General features: G+C 44.7%; 1 protein-coding gene across 3 annotated transcripts; it reads left to right on the forward strand.

The window, feature by feature from the left end:
• The first annotated feature begins 7,218 nt into the window (after positions 1-7,218).
• On the forward strand, positions 7,219-14,417 carry Awh (LIM/homeobox protein arrowhead). Of its 3 annotated transcripts, none has more exons than XM_076893923.1 (5): positions 7,219-7,501; positions 12,780-12,997; positions 13,190-13,438; positions 13,759-13,932; positions 14,230-14,417. In XM_076893923.1, exons 1-5 carry the CDS (start codon positions 7,233-7,235, stop codon positions 14,334-14,336), a joined length of 1,017 nt encoding a protein of 338 aa, XP_076750038.1. In that variant the 5' UTR covers positions 7,219-7,232; the 3' UTR covers positions 14,337-14,417. The 3 variants fall into 3 exon arrangements, with proteins under 3 accessions (XP_076750038.1, XP_076750040.1, XP_076750039.1); XM_076893925.1 differs by having other exon boundaries at positions 14,269-14,417; XM_076893924.1 differs by having other exon boundaries at positions 13,193-13,438.
• The last annotated feature ends 1,885 nt before the right edge of the window (positions 14,418-16,302 follow it).

Raw genomic sequence — 16,302 nt, forward strand, 5'->3', positions numbered from 1 at the left:
ACCATCTGAAAGAAAGAGAGAATACAAGAGGGTTACTCGCATGGGTCGCGAGGAACAGCCATGGTTTATTTCATCCATAAAGCATACAAATGCGGACAAGGATCGAAATCGTAAATAGCTGTAAGATCACGTCCGAGACGCGGCCCGTCCCACGCGAATGGTCGTACGCGAGCTGTTACGCGAAAGGACCTTTCAAGATGGCATCCAGTATCGTGTGTGGTCCAGTAAATTGTCGGCGTAAGGCGCAAAATGGCGCATCAGCCTGATCCGAAGTTATACGGCTGCGTTTTTAGACGACTCGCGGCCCGAACCGGCACGGACGACGGGCGCACGTGGTTACTCGCTTAAAACGCTCGTGACACGGCGACCTGCACGGCCGATTCGCGATCCTCACAATCGAGGATCCCGAAACTCGTTCTCCCCGCGAGATCTTCTCGAATAGAATTCTCTTTGCTCTCGTAACATCCAGTTTGCGATACCTTGCATCTTCTTAGACGCAGAAAGTTGTTTGTAGTTTCGTTTTACGAGTCTGCTGTTGAAGGATCTTCTATCGTAGATCATTTTCAATAGCACACTCTTGTCTTGTTCTACTTTCGAGTATGTTCGCATAACATTTAACTTCCAATATCGCTGCTTTAATTTTTCTTTTGAAAAATGATTACGAATCCAATAGCCAACAATCGCATCCTGAATTGGAGAAACGGAGATATTTTATTTCACCGTCAAGTGTAACTATAAAATTGAATTTTTCCTTTGATCACGACTGGACAATGCCTGTCGCGTTAAGATGCGCACTTATGTGAAAATAATTGCAGGATCGGATAATGATCATTATGCTTACACGTGTAGGATGTGACTAGAGGTTATCTTGGGTAGACTTTGTTACAAAGAAGGATACATTAATCTTACAAACATAAGATTGAAGTTGATAAAAGACACTACCGTTAGAATTTACTATCGTTTGAAGCATTGCGAACGGTATCCACTGTGTACCTAGTAAGAGATTTCACTCAACACTTCTGTGACTTTAGGTACTTGCACCAAGGTACTTGGAAGACATTTTTTATGAACTTCACCTTCTTCTTTGGTAATGACAGTACAACGCGAAGAAACCGCGGATAATCTGTTATCTGATCAAAATTAGTTTCTTCATTTCGATAAGAAATGTATAATTTTCCAAACGTGTACTCCAATAACAACCAATTTTAATGTGCTACTTGAAATTAGTTACTTTGGTACTAAGTATAGGAACTAATTCGACCTATTATCGACTCCGTCTCGATATTCACCGAGAGAACGTTCGCTTTACTCGTGTTTGATACGGACAACTTATCTCCGTGTCATTAATTAACCCAGCACCTACACCGCCTTCCACTTCCATTTCTCACCTGCAAAGATATGCGAGTTTCTGATCCGATGTGTGAACTTTAAACATTCGTAACGCTCACATCCTGGCGCACTTTTCAGTTCGTCCACTTCGAAACAATAGTCGTTACATTTATTTAAATCGAATTACGAATCCTTCCAAAGAAACGTGAACAGCGTGCAGACAATTAGAGGAAATCAACGTTGCTCAAGTTGAGTCGACTGTATTCCACTGTAAAGAGAATGATATCGATGTGCGCAGGGACGATGAAATTATCCAATTTGTAACGTAAAATCGTGCAAAGGATCGCGTGAACGACGAACCGACGAAGAACAAAAACGAGGAGAAACCGAAGCCCGAAGGAAGAGGGTAAAAAAGTGGAGAAGAAAGAGGAGCATCTCGAGGAAGAGAGGAGCGAAGACTTCCTGGTGCGAATTCTTCCCGAGGGGCCTTTCGTCCGTTTTCTCTCGCATCTCCCGGGTCCAGGTGACAAGTTGACAAAGTGGCCCACTACGGGTATCCTTCTTTCGGCCTGGCTCTTTCAAACGACAGCTTCCACCGCTCTCGAAGGGGCGAGAAAAAGAGAGGAGGATCGGGGACAACAAAAAGGATGCTCCACGGAAAATAATAGCTGGCCGGTTTTTGTGTGTTTCCACCTTTTCGAGTGGTATTCCGCCACCAAGGGCACGAGCCTCTTCACGCCTTCGTAGAAAAGTCCCCCACCAATTCGACTGGCCCATTCGGGTAAAGCGATCCCCCGCAGGCACAATGGAGGAGCCACTCGAAATCTATTTAAACGGCCATACGATTTTCACGCGACACAATGTAACACACTCGGTTTTCCTGGGCCTGAACGGGGCCTCAGGCTTGACTGGTTTCGTCCCGCGATTATTAATAAACCCGACCACCCGAAGGGAGTCGCGTCGCGCCATGTAATTCGGTGGTTCACCCATCGCAACGCTTCTACAGCATCTAGCAGAGTCGAAAACTAAGTCTTCTATTTTTCATTAAATCTGTTTCGCACGCATTTCACTTTCGATCTTCGACTCTGAAATGTGTAAGCCTGGTAGTTGCATTAATGGTAATTAATACAAAATTTAAAGCGTGCCTCTAAATTGGTCGGAAGCGTTCATTGCATTGGTCGATACGCTCCTCGAATGGAGGTGGGGAAAAAAGACCAGGCAGGAGAAATCGGCGTCGAGATCGGGATAATAAATTGATTCGAGGTGCCCAAGGAAACGCGTCACATTAACATATGTTTGCATTTTATTAATAGAGTGCCAGAAGTGTGGCTCGATTCGTTTTGCTTCTATAACTATCGCGATATATTATCGCCTCTATTTCTCATTCCGCTCCTTTTCTTTTTTTTTTTCGATTAATTCAAGGAAGACACACTTTGTCATCGACGCGCCGACATTTCTTCGCGCGACCGTAGCGAAGCAAGATTGTTCCCCTGATTAACATAATCTATACCAACGAAACTGGGTGTACGATTTTCGTGACCTTTTTTTAGACGCGAAAGTGGAAGAAAGATTGAAACATGTGCCGTTCTACCCTCGATGCTCCGATTACTGAAGTTTAACCCTTTCCATTTCGAATTATTTGCCAATTATTTGCCATTTGGAATTTACTTTTCTCCTTATATTTTTTTTTATTAATTACATTAAATATAGTTCTCAAACTTGGCCACGTTAATATTTATGGAACTTATATTTATTTTCTTCGTCGAGTCACCACTCAACAGAGGAGTGGAAACGTAACGCAATTGAGTTCTTTCGCGAAGCGTTGTTATTGAAACGGAACAATGTTCGCGCGACGCTATTTAATTAGCGATATAAACTAATAAATTCCGCTAACGAGAACTTGGAAATACAGATAAGTTCTGTTATACCGCGATCCCCTCGAGTCGAGGGACTCGGCAGTGTTCGTTCCTAATTGGCCCGCGTGTTTCAAACGAATTCACCCACTATATACGTCTCGTGTGTTCGCTGAATACAGAGAACGCTCCTGCGAGAGAGATAGTGGAACGTTCTTCATATGGAGAACGCGTAGACGATGGGATCGTGGCATTATTTCGTTCGATGTTTCAATTCCATGTGACGAGAGTACGCCTCCACATTGCAAAATCGACTATCAAAAGGGATTTTCATCATATCGCACACAATACAATGTGCAACTCATTTCTTCCTTGGATGATTCGACTTCTTCGCTTTACTCAGCATACGATAACTGTCTTACCAAGAAAGGAGGAAGCGTTCTGTAATTTCTCTATTTTCGAAGGGTAGCTTTTCAAAAAGTCAGAGTCAAAAAATGCAGCATTGAGCATTCGCAACTATCGAATCGCGAGTAAGAGAAGAGAAGGAATCGCGAACGGCATTGGAAATGCAAATCTGATGAAAGTCGACCAGTCGTCGAGCAGAACGCGATGGTAAAAGAGTCCGAGGAGTATCATCGTGATTACCCTCGGCTCGTACCCAGCACCGCTCCTCCGGAGTGACACCGGCGGTGGATATTGGTGGACAGGCGGCCGAAAGGAACGAAGAAGTATCGGTTTCAATGGGCACCGTGTCGCGTACCGAAAGTGACACGAAGCCGCGAATACCGTAGGAAACCGGGACCCCTGGAGGACCTCCCGTCGACAGGCTTTCAGGTTTGAAAGTCATACCCCGGTGGCGTGCCAAGGGGACCGAAAGCGAAACCACTCGAGAGCCAAGAATGGGGCCTCACGGCCGTTCTGAATAGAGGCGTGTACGAGCCCTCTGCGAAACCGTTCACCGATCTACCTTTGTGTAAATAAGGCAATAAGGCGAGCCAAGCGGGATTACTCTTCGTTTAAATCTACAGATCGGATTAGGCGAGAAAGGTGACTCCATTGGGATGTCGAAAATGTTTCAATGCCCCGTGAAAGGGTTTCCAGAGGCACATCGACACTTTTCTACACTTTTTCTCGAACGCGTTGGTTAATTTCAGGCTGAGCGGATGATTCTCCAGGGATTCTTTTTCAGCGGACACTTTGGCTAACAGAATTTTGTAAACTTAGTGCAGCTACTTTAAAGAGATCATTATTAGTGCGTCGAGGACAGATTGATTTAAGATATGTAATAGAAACTAGGAAACTAAGTACGCGGAGGGGATTTGAATTTAAAGAGCAACGATCTCGTCGAATGCTGCGAGCGAAGCTTGTTCCCCTCGAGCAGACCCGTGTCCTCGAGTATCATTCCCATAATAAACCCCGAAAATCACGCCCCTGACAGGCTGTGCGACCGCAGGAAGCAAGTTTCAGCAAAGTCGGGTACAAATGGGAGGGTATATCGGTTCACCGTAACTCATGGGGCTGGGCCCTGCGTGACGGGATTGCGGAACCTTACAACACGCGTGTTCTCTGAAGCGTTAGGTGTTAGCTAGGTAGTACCTACGGCTCGCAGGTATTACGTTACAATGCTATTATGTAACTCCCGTACGCCGCCATTGTGGGGTCCATTGTGACGTACGGTTAACCACCGACCATAACCAACCAAATGTTCGTACATCCCTAACGTGTTCGCATCTCGTCGCGCGAAAGCGTCGAGAATATCGCGAGATATATGGAATTGGAGAAATATTAGTCGACGTTGTCGTTTCCTTCCTTTCTCTTTTCTCTTCTACTTCATATACAAGTTTCTAAGCACGCTCGAAACTGTCATTTGCGAAATCTGGATACTATAATTATCAAAGTGCACGATTGCGTTGAAAAGAAGTGGAAGAACTCGCGTTTCGCTTCAACACGGTCAGCTTAGACAAATGTAAGGATTCGAAATTCATTCGAATGCAAATCCTTAAGTATCTCGCTTAGTTATAGAAGCATATCGATAGTAGTAGGTCTCCATTTAACCGGCAAGTTCTATTTAATTTATGTAAAGTACACCATAATCCAAATCACTGGTTTTGGCGATATTCGAATTCTGTTAATCTTTCAGTTTCGTGTTCCTTTCTCCGTCGCGTTCTAATAAATCCTCCAGTAAAATATTACTCGCGTTTCGACTGGTTCGCGACTTCCTAACCTACGACGCGGAGGTTGGTCCAGCGCAGAGAGTTATAGGTGACAATAACGAGCCGTGGTTGCATATAAGGCGGGATCGTAAAGCGGGGGATTAGACTCCTTTCGGCTATTAGTTTAATATATGCCTTCCGATATCAAAAAGCCGGGCGCGAATGCGGCGATTCAAAGCGACGAAACCGAGCGGACTCGTTTTTTAACTTAGCCTATTTTAATCGCGCCATTTAAAACGTTTTTACGTTAACACTGAAGGTTTTATGCAAATTCTGCTTGTTAACTAATACTTTCATTCCATAAACAAGTAATATCATAAATAACAGTTAACCCTTCGCAAGGAAAATAAAGTTAAATCAATTCAGAACTATTGCATCGTATTTCTAAAAGTCATTTATTTCATTAAAACTTGTACAAGAAACCATTCAATAACGCTTAAAAAAAAAACAGTATTCCATAGATATAACGTCACGTAAAATAATTAGCTCAGCGGATGGCGACCGCTAAGTCTCGACGAAGCAATTCAAAGTTTAAAGAGTTAATATCTCCCAGAACGCCTCCAAGTACGCCTCCATAAAAGACTAAGCATCCCCTGCGGAAGTTTATTTACCCGACACGCCCCGCTCGTTCGAGAATCATTTAGCCCGTGGCGTATTTGTATCTCGATCGAACCGTGAATCCGGCACGAGTCCTCGTAACAAGCCCGCCGACACAATGACAGAGACGTTCGAAGGCGGCTGGACGTCACGGTTGCCCATTTACGCGTCCCATTGGACCAGGGCAGCCCCTATAACGGCGTCCTTCCTGGGGATGTTGCGCGGGGTGGGCACATTTATTAAACCGGTGGTTGCACGCCGCGGAAACCCAGGAAAGCCTCCTGCATGCGTGTCACCATATTGAAAGGGACGTCGGGTTTCAGCGGAGGGTGCGATCCGCGGTTATGTTGCCACCGTGTAACACTTCACCACGGGGTGCCCTTGACCAGCTGTCTACCGACTCGGTCCGTAAACTTTGAATCGACGACTACCTCGACGATCGGTTTTGAAAAATCGCACGTGGTACTTGCTGTTGGAATCCGAAACGGTCGATGGACGCAGTCGTCGTTTCAAGGGGTGAGCCACGATTTCTGTTGCAACTGGACCAGGCAAATGAAGTGGTCCAGTGTTTTGGGTGGGTTTGATGGAAATGAGATTCATATTGAGTTTATTTTCTTAAAATTAATATTTGAAGATAGCGCGGGTCGTACGATATTATTAGTGAAAAGGCGAGGGGCGTTCGTGCTTCTGAAAGGCTAAGAAGAATACATGGCAAGCATAGCAAACTGCATTGGAACAGATTGATCGAAACAGACGCATCTATCAAACGCGCCGTACAGCCTTCGTGACAGGAACACCCGACAGTTTGGTGGTTGACTTTTTGTAAGGGATAGGGTGGCACAATACCAGCCACGGGAAAGTTGACAGAAAAGCGTTGATTTCGTTACGCCATTACCGATTCTGTTCTACCTACCTTTACATCTGACCGTGTGAAGCAGTGTAGTATTAAATGGGAACTTAATACGCGATATCTCGCGTTGTGCTAGGAAAAAGACGGTTTCGTGAAAACTATACTTGACGCACGACGTTGCAATTTTGCGATAAAATAATAGATCCACGTTAGTAAAGCGACTCGAGTAAAATTTTCGAGTAAACTTTGAGTCGCGCAGATGATGGTATTAATAAGGCGGCTCGAAATTAGTTAAGCTGGGAGCCAAATTAAGCGGAAATTCAAGTAACTTCGCTGACCCGAACGAAGCTTAATAATTCGAGTTGGCTGTTGCAGACCGAGGTGGAGGATATGACGAGCGACGGCGTCTGCGAAGGTACCGGTCCGAATATCGCTACAGCCGAGAATCCTGGCGGTCTCATAGGACCGGAAATGTCGCCTAGCGTGATGGAGTGCGGCGGATGCGGAGAACACGTCCGCGAGCGCACGGTCCTCTGCGTTGGCGGTCGCACTTGGCATTCTAGGTGTCTGAGGTGCTGCGCTTGTGCCAGGCCTCTCCACGACCAGCACTCCTGCTTCCTGAAGGGCATGCGACTCTACTGCAGGCACGACTACGCTCTGTAAGCAATAAAAAATTAAGTTAAATGTTACGATTTACGTGTGAAATAGATTTTTTTCAAATGTTCTTTCACCAGTCTTATCGCAGTCTAAAATGGAAACTAATCGTACTAATTCGTTAGAATTGTTTAATCGACATTGTGATACGTAATTGAAGAAAAGATAATTATACGTGTTTATAGTTTTTCATATTAATTCTATATGTACACGGGTGTTTTGTATATTAATCAGAAATTGTTGACGCGTTTCGTAAGAAACTAGAAATGGGCGACAGGTTGGCGACACGGTGAACGAAAGATCGTCTAATAAAGATGTCGTTGCCTTATCAACAGAACTATACAACAGCTTAATATGTTGGCTACCGTAAAAGCATAACAGTATAGCATGAACCATAAATCCGTGCGCACTGAACGCGTAATTGCTACCACGTCCTCAAAGATCTACGCTTTCTTGTACCCGTAATTTAACGATCGAAAGAGATTCAATTATTGAGATAACGCACGACAAGAAAGTAAACGGGGGCCGTTGTGTGTTATATTCAAATGCGTGCTGATCTATCAGCAGAAGAATGGTATAAAGATTGCTATACCACGTTTACATTATCGACTCAATAAATAACAATTCGTTGACTATGGAAATTTCTTAGTTTATCAACAAACAGAACCTCGTTGCACGGGAACCTTTAAATGACTCCTCGATCGCTAAATGATTGCCAATTAGTGTCAATATTTTTATAAATTAGCAGAGTGTTTGGAATCGAATGGTCCTATTATAAATTCAATATTTTTTCTATCCAAAAAAAAAGCCTGATTGAGTCACAATTCTCGTACGATTTGGAGAATAGAATTGGACCCTCTCTTTACTCACACAATGCGTTGGTATTCGATAATGGCACATTCGAAGCGGTTTGTTTCGAACACTTTCGTAGATAAGAACATGGAAGCGATCGAGGCGAAAGAAGCTTCCAATGACTGGTCGATTGTACGGGAAGAGTTCGAGTCGAAAGACTTTCGAACGTGTTTATCCAACTGTCAGTCAAACCTAGCTTAACCTGGCCCATTGCACCGGCCCATCTAATCCACGTATCGTGATATCCGATCGTGACGCGCGACCACTATCGGTGTCTGTATCATCGAACGCGGAAATTACGTACAATAGAGAGTCTCGAGAAGAAAGAAGACAGGAATAAAGTGAATTCAGCGTGAATTTATTACTGACACTACTGCACCGCGTTCCTTTTCATTTCGATTTCAAAACTATTCGAGCGAACACTTGATCATTTTCTAAGCTTCAAATAATAAAAAGAGGAAGAGGTTTGCAACGTTTCGCGAGTATCTTCTCTAGCAACACCCTAGTTTTTTTGTTAATCGAGTGCCTTTTGGACGGACTTGTGGAAAAATCCACAAGTACCATTCTTATCGTACTCAACCGATTAAGAGATGCAGTCGTATATGAATTGTATAATATTCAGTGAAGTTGAAAATGATCCGAACCGTACTCAACGAGCGAATGACGCTGAAACAAATACAGAAAGAGGGAATTAATTGACGCGAGCGTGCATTGAAGGTGAGGGCGTTACGAAGCGCAGTCGGGACCAGAAATTTCGCGATAAGCGTCGGCATCCTCTCTGAAGGCAGTTGCCGGATTTTTTCGTGGCGTGTGTCTGTCTTTCGGACGATCGCGGTCGTGGCCGCGTGTATGCGGGAGGTCCTTAGGAATCCGCCGCGTAATTTTTTCAACTGACGCTTTTCGCCTCGTAATGCTGGCTTACGATGACCCGGTCGACAGGATCCACGACCCCGTAGACTCGTCGACAACCGACTCGGAAAGAAACGGAGCCACTATTTCGATTTACGCCTGGCCCGCCGTGATAAATGATCGGAATCTACACCGCGCGGCTTTCTCGGACCGGGTGGCAACGAACCAAGGGACACGAGACCTCCAAATCTCTCCTTCAATTTATGATTTCGACTGTTCGTACAATATCATCTAATTAATACACCATTGACGCGACGTTGTTTGCTGTTTTAAGTTGGAATGGCTGTTGTGCCCTTCGAGGGATGGCCATCAGCTTTGAGAATTTTAATCAACTCGTTGCGGACGAAGCGACAGAGTACATATCGATGGCCACGAAATATATAATAAAATCATGGAAGTAACAAAGGTATTCGTTTAGTGGACAGAAATTGTAATTACATTGGGATAATGGTATTTCATATTCGACGAATTGAAAACAATGAGATACACGGCTTCGTAAGAAGCTTTCGCCAGGGATTAATTTTCCCCGGTTTCGACACGGAACGAATCGTACCAGCACCCTTGGGATAGGATCTACATCAGTGGCGATAAAAAAAAAAGTCTAATAATCGCTTGGTAAGAATTCAAATCCCTTCCTAGACACTCGCGTGGGCGAGGCAGGAAAGCTGCTCTTGCAAGCGGGATGAATTAATGCTAAGAAACAATAGGATTAAAATGCATTCATTTTCTGGTTACGGTCCGCGTGAGAGCCAGAATTTACGATTCTGCATTATAAATGCCGCAGGCGACGTTGGATTACGTGGTTATAGATCTCGACAAAGTCAAAAGACAGACACACATCATAATCAGCGACTTATTACCACTTGAAATAATTACTTCAGAAACTTTGTTATCGTTTAATACGATAACCAAGTACACTTGATGCTACCAATAGAAAAAGGATGAGAATCGTCGTTAGCCAGCAGCTCGTCGACAATTTCACGATTTCACGCGAACCATAGCAGCCGTGGCCAATGGTACGCGCATAACCGAGAGAACAATCGTCTCCATTAGCAGAGAGGAAAAGGGAAGCGTGGAAATATCTGGTTAATCCCGCGAACGGTGTTGCCGCGGATGAGACACGAGCCGCGGGCATAGATCTAGCGCATCCGGTATACGGCTAGTAGTAGCTGGGGTACTTTCTCTGGGTGGAATGGGGCGGTGGGGCCACCGGGGTAGTCGCGTGGCCCCATAAGATATCTTCGCGATGGGCACCGTGGAGACGTCCGCGAGGGGAAGGGATCCGCAAACACAGCCCGTATAAACAGCTATAGCTGGGATCGTAGCCAGAGGAACCGGACGGAGAATCGGGATGCACTTTCCGTGTTCATGAATATGATAATGGGCTAATGGCCGCTAGTCGTTGTTTAATTACCGGCCGCGGTCGCGCGCAACACAGAACCGACCACACCGGACACACACGGCCGGCGAAGAAGCCACCGTTGGGTTCGTGCTGCTCGAGAGGGATCCGCGCGCCCATAACACCCACCTCTCCAGCCATTCATCTGGCCGTGCGTGCGTGTGTCGTGTAGCCTGCTCGTGTCTCGCCGATATACGGCTACCGTTTACACCGGTCTAGCTCGCAGCGGGACTTTTTCGCCGATCCACCGGTGCTTCTCGGTGAAGCTGCCTCTCGCGGACGGAGTCGATGTCGCCTCGCGAGGAAGGGTGTGAGGATTTTGTTGTCGACACTAGTGGAGTTCCGCGGAGCGTGATGTCGGGAATTGTAGCTGGCGACGGGGAGCCCTGCTGGTCAGGGTGTACCCGATTGGGTTTACGTGATTTAGATTAATTAGTATAATGAAGGATTTCGAGGTGAACGAATGGAGCGGGGGCATTGAACACTCGGCTGCGTTTAATTACGATATAACTGCGTGCGCTACTTTTCTTCGATTTAGTCGCATAAAAAATGGACGGCGGTAATCGATTCGGGTGTTAAAAACGAGCTTCGTTTCACGCTGGAAAATCGAAGACACCTTCCCGCCGACAGAGTGTATTCTGAAGTTTGAAAAATCGCACTCCCTCTCGCGCCGGTTGTAGGATACCAACCTCCCCGCCTGTTCCTCTCCATCTACGCCTCTTCCCTCATTTTCTATCTATCCCTTCACTTCCTCCTTATCTGGTAGTTCTCGTTTCTCGTTTTTACTTCCCCTCATTTATTATTCCTCTCCCCCCTCGGGCGTCCGTGCGCGGCAGCGCGAGTTTACATACACGCAAACATACTCTTGGAGGTTCGCAGCTCGCGCTTCGGGGTCCGGCGGTCATTTATTTGTCACCGGACGACCGGACAGGCTGGCTCGTTCCAGGTAAACGCGCGTTCGTGCGCGACGCCGTTATCTCAGCCCGCTCTCCCGCTCTCGAAGTACGAATTATTTCACCGAGCATTCGCGGCGCGGCCGTTCCGTCGCGCACGCATTGATAATCGAGCTTGCACCGTGTGAAATCGCGCCACGGCATTTTTCGCGCGCCAATGATCTTCCCTCCGCCGTATGATAATTTCGCGTTTTATTGGGCCTCCTCGAGCGTCGCCTGTCGGCTAATGGTAATGCGCGATTAAATTTAAATTATTTCGTCGACGCGAACTCCACAACAGCGGGATCGTGGCGAACCTCTGAAGGCGACCAAGAGGAACGTTCGCTGTGTCAAAGGTTTCGCTTGTCAGAGGAACTGAGGAACTGTATGGTTCAATGGAAAGTCTCAAAGGAGGGAATTAAACAACAAGCAAAGACATTGAACAGTGGGAACATCGGAAGCACCTGATTCGATTCACACTTTGTCGGGCATTTAAATCCATAAACGTCAACGGTCGACTAATTAATATGTCGATTGTTCGCCTATCCGGCAGATTGGTAATGGCCTGCCGACGAGTCAATCCAGGAAATCCACGATCGGATCGGCGTTTTTCCGCGCGTGCAGAGCGCGTCCTCAGCCGGGCTTATCGACAGTTGAATTGCTCGGACACGCGGAGCCGACGCGAAAGGTATTCTTCGCTCTCCACGGCGAACACCTTCGTTAGAAGCGGTGGAAGCTAAATCCTCGCGCGAGCTTCCATCGTTGAATTTATTGGCGCCATTGCCGCAGGTGGCCCGCGTGCTGCGTGCCTGCGAATTCTTTACAACCGCCTCGGATTTCCCGGCATGCCACGCCGTCGTTAGTCACCGACTCCACGGATGGAAAATCTTCGCATTCTTCGCTTATTCTTCGGCCCCCGTTGATTAAATTAATGGAAAAGAATGGGAATATCGCTCGGAGAAATGCTCGAGTCGACGTTGCTACGAATTCCTAGAGAGGTACAGAGAGGGGGAGGGAGAGGATAGAACGGAACGATGCTGGAATAATCATTTGGCGATACACAAATTTATAGTTAACAAGATGCAAAATACTTGCAAACTTAACAGCTGACCAGAGAAATCTTTCAAAGCTCCATTCTCTAAATGGAATATTTTTTATAATTTTGCGGTATCCTATCCTTTTCTGTCGCAGAACGTTTGGCGCGAAATGCGCGAAATGTGGCCGAAGCGTGGGTGCCGGCGACTGGGTGAGAAGAGCCAGGGAGAGGGTGTACCACTTGGCGTGCTTCGCATGCGACGCCTGTTCTCGTCAACTGTCCACGGGTGAACAGTTCGCGTTACTAGACGCTAGGCTGCTCTGCAAAGCTCACTACTTGGACGTCGTCGAAGGCAACAACACTTCGTCCGATGGTGAGATCTGTGAATTCGAACAAAAATTCGACTAGCATTGGCTGGCATGTAAAACGCGCGATACCTCGCTACAGTTTCATTCTGAATTATTCGAGAGCGGAAAGTTGGGGTTGAAGTTGTTTCGAGAGATAGGGTGGTAGGATCGCGAGAGGCGGAGGAAGGAGAGGACACCCCTAATTGGTACTTTCGCAGAAGGTGGTGACTCCGAGAGCGGTCACAAGAGCGGTAACAAGGCGAAGAGAGTGAGAACCACGTTCACGGAGGAGCAGCTCTCCGTTCTCCAGGCGAACTTCCAGCTGGACAGCAATCCGGATGGCCAAGACCTCGAGAGGATAGCGCATGTCACGGGGCTCAGCAAAAGAGTTACGCAGGTTTGGTTCCAGAATTCTAGGGCGAGGCAGAAGAAGCATCTGCACACGGGCAAAATGAAAGGGCAACATGGTACTTCTTGTGTTTCTTTCTTTCTGCGTTACGCATTCGGTTTAGAGTCCACTAGTGTGTAAGAAATGTTTTCAGAATTTAATTCGATTTAGATTCGTTTATTGTATCGCGGCTCGCTTTACATTGCTAGCATTTTTGGTTGAGCATAGCTGACCTAGATTAGAAAAAAAGAAGAAATATCAGGATATTTTTATAGCAGTCGGACGTTAGTAATTAAAAAAATTGGAATTGATTCTCGCGGATTGGTGAAACGCGCGTTATACTTTCAAAGACCTCCCGTAATTCAGAGTCAAACAAAAGTCGTCTCGTCACTGTTACAGTTCATCAATCACCGCCGAATTCTGCCACGTCCACCGGCGATTTCGGCAGACACATCAATTTGCATCTGACCTATTCCTTCCAACATCAACAGCAACACCATCACGCCCAACAACCGCCGCAGCTGAGTCCAGCCACGTGCAAAAGTCCTGCACCCTCGATTTATCACAATCACGGTAAGGATATTTGCATGTGGAAAAAATTTCTTGCATGACAGCAGACGTTTTCGACTTTTATTTCCACAAAAACAAGTACTTAACAGACTTTGTTCGCGCGATAGTGAAATTGATGACCTATGCTAGTCTTCAACCGATCGTTCTTTTTTAAAAAATTACGCTTTCTCTGGTAATGCATTTCTTATCTCTTCATATCACTAGAAGCAAATCATGAACAATTAGGACACGAAATATCCATCATAGTTATATTAAAATCAATCGATATGCGAGGACAAAAGAAAGTTTTACTTTGAAAAGGTCTACTCTGTATCGCAACACCGTCAACTCTGTCTTCAGGCTCGGAACAATCGATGGACGAACTCTCGCAAGACTCGATGATGTTATCGATGCCCAACGAGGTTTAATCGCCGCTGCTGGATTAGACGTATTGTAAATATTCTTTATTTAGCGTTCATGAATCATCCTGAGTGAACACGATCGTTCCTTTCGACCTCGATTCCTCGTATGCAGGGCGTTCGAACGAAACCATGGTGCAACGCATAGAACGCACTGCACCAAATAAAAAAGCCTTAGTATCTGACGTATGTTTACTAAGGTTTTTTTCTAGGTAGCTGAACGGTTTCTTTTGAACACTCTATACGTAATTCATCGTCGCGATGGAAATTTGGACTGTACGAGGCGTTCTTCTCGACGTTCACGGAAGAAAACGTAGGAAAAGAAATTCTCTGTAAAAAAAAGAAGAAGCAAAAAACGTCGAGAGGAAATAAGCTCGCGGTGAAACTCTGCGGTTTTCAGTTCCAAAGTATTTTTTACTGTAAAACGTGTTTCTAAAACACCTTACTACTTTAGTACGTACTTTGCAATAACAGTATTTATTTGGTCAATTGACCCTTTGAAGCGTAATTCTCGGACAAAATGCGTATATTTTGTACAATGCGGAGTAGAATTGAGATTCCAATCAGCCGTTTGTTAATTGAGAAAACATGGAATAGAAACGAATGATCGTTTAAGAACGATAAAACTTCAGAGGGTTAATCTGAATAAACGTTTCAGTACATCTAGATGAACTAACATTGCTAACGCGTACCTATCGAGTATTTTTCATGACTTTGAACGAAATCCGCCCAAAATCGTTGTTAACCGATTAAGATCGCCAGCAAAATGTAGAGACGACAATTTCCAAGACTCTCTCGCACTGGATGTTGAGCTTATTAAGAATAAGTGAACACATTTAACATTCCATGTTATGCATTAACAAATACACGTGCACCGATGTGGAAGTAAACTTATTAGCGATTTCTCTTCTTACGGCGACTGGAAAACGAACCCCTAGCATCAAAGTCATCCCCCCCGAATCCTCTTCGACAGTTTAAACCGCCATTCATTAGTTATTAAAATATTCGCGGTCATAAAGAAGAGATAAATGTAATTTTCCTTCTTTTTTTTAGAGGAAGATACGATTCCATCATACTTTCATTGAATTACCTGATTTAATCAGGCTAACGTTTTAACCCTTTCAGGTCTCTCATGTCGAATTTCATTCGACATCGATTTTATTCTGATCGAATGTCGTTCGACATTTTTTTTTCGTTATTTATGTAGTCCAAATGCGAATGGTCACTTTAGAATTGTATAAAAGGTAAAGGATAAAGTCAACACATTGTACACATTACGAAAATATAATAATTTTTATCATATAAATCGAGTCTTATTAAAAAAAAAATGGAAATATCGATTTATCGTGGATCTGGTGAAAAAGATATTTTATTTGCACCGGAAAGGGTTAATAGAACGTGCAAGTCGATTACACGATTAGCGTGAATCATCTCGCGTTCCCAGAACTCCCGTAGACCTCGTTTCCTGTCGACTCGAGTCTCGGGGAACATTAGAAAGCAATGTTTCGAATGAAAGTATCTTTTACAGTGTTTAGATAATTAATTGTGTAATCGTAAAAAAAAAATCATTATTTAATATACATGTACTGTGATGTAAATATTGTAAACTAAGTATATATACAATATAAAATGTTGCAACGTTCATTTATTTCCATGTAAATTTCTCACCCAATAAATTATTCTGTGACTTCTCCTTATCACGTGTGCCGTTTTCAGTGCACACTAAAATGCATTCGAACGCCAATATGAATTTTTGTAATTAAGATATTGAAATCGTTTTCATCTAATTATAGCAAAAGGAATGAAAGCAGGATTTAAGAAATGGAAAACGGTGTTAACAGTAAAAGACATTTTTTTTTATTATTAACAGTACGGTTTACAATATTGCGGTCTCGAGTGGATATCAAATACTCATGCACAATTTTCTTCGGATTTAGGTATATACAAAAGCTACGGGATACGTCTATGTACAATC

The sequence above is a fragment of the Xylocopa sonorina genome, chromosome 4, assembly GCF_050948175.1.
Source record: "Xylocopa sonorina isolate GNS202 chromosome 4, iyXylSono1_principal, whole genome shotgun sequence".
Classification (NCBI taxonomy): Eukaryota; Metazoa; Arthropoda; class Insecta; order Hymenoptera; family Apidae; genus Xylocopa; species Xylocopa sonorina.

Excerpts from the sequence above, each read along its gene's own strand:
- Awh (XM_076893923.1), top strand. The coding sequence starts at position 7,233 with ATGACGAGCGACGGCGTCTGCGAAGGTACCGGTCCGAATATCGCTACA. Across the intron at positions 7,502-12,779 it reads TGCAGGCACGACTACGCTCT|AACGTTTGGCGCGAAATGCG; the intron begins GTAAGCAATAAA and ends TTTCTGTCGCAG. Across the intron at positions 13,933-14,229 it reads CTCGATTTATCACAATCACG|GTCTACTCTGTATCGCAACA; the intron begins GTAAGGATATTT and ends TACTTTGAAAAG.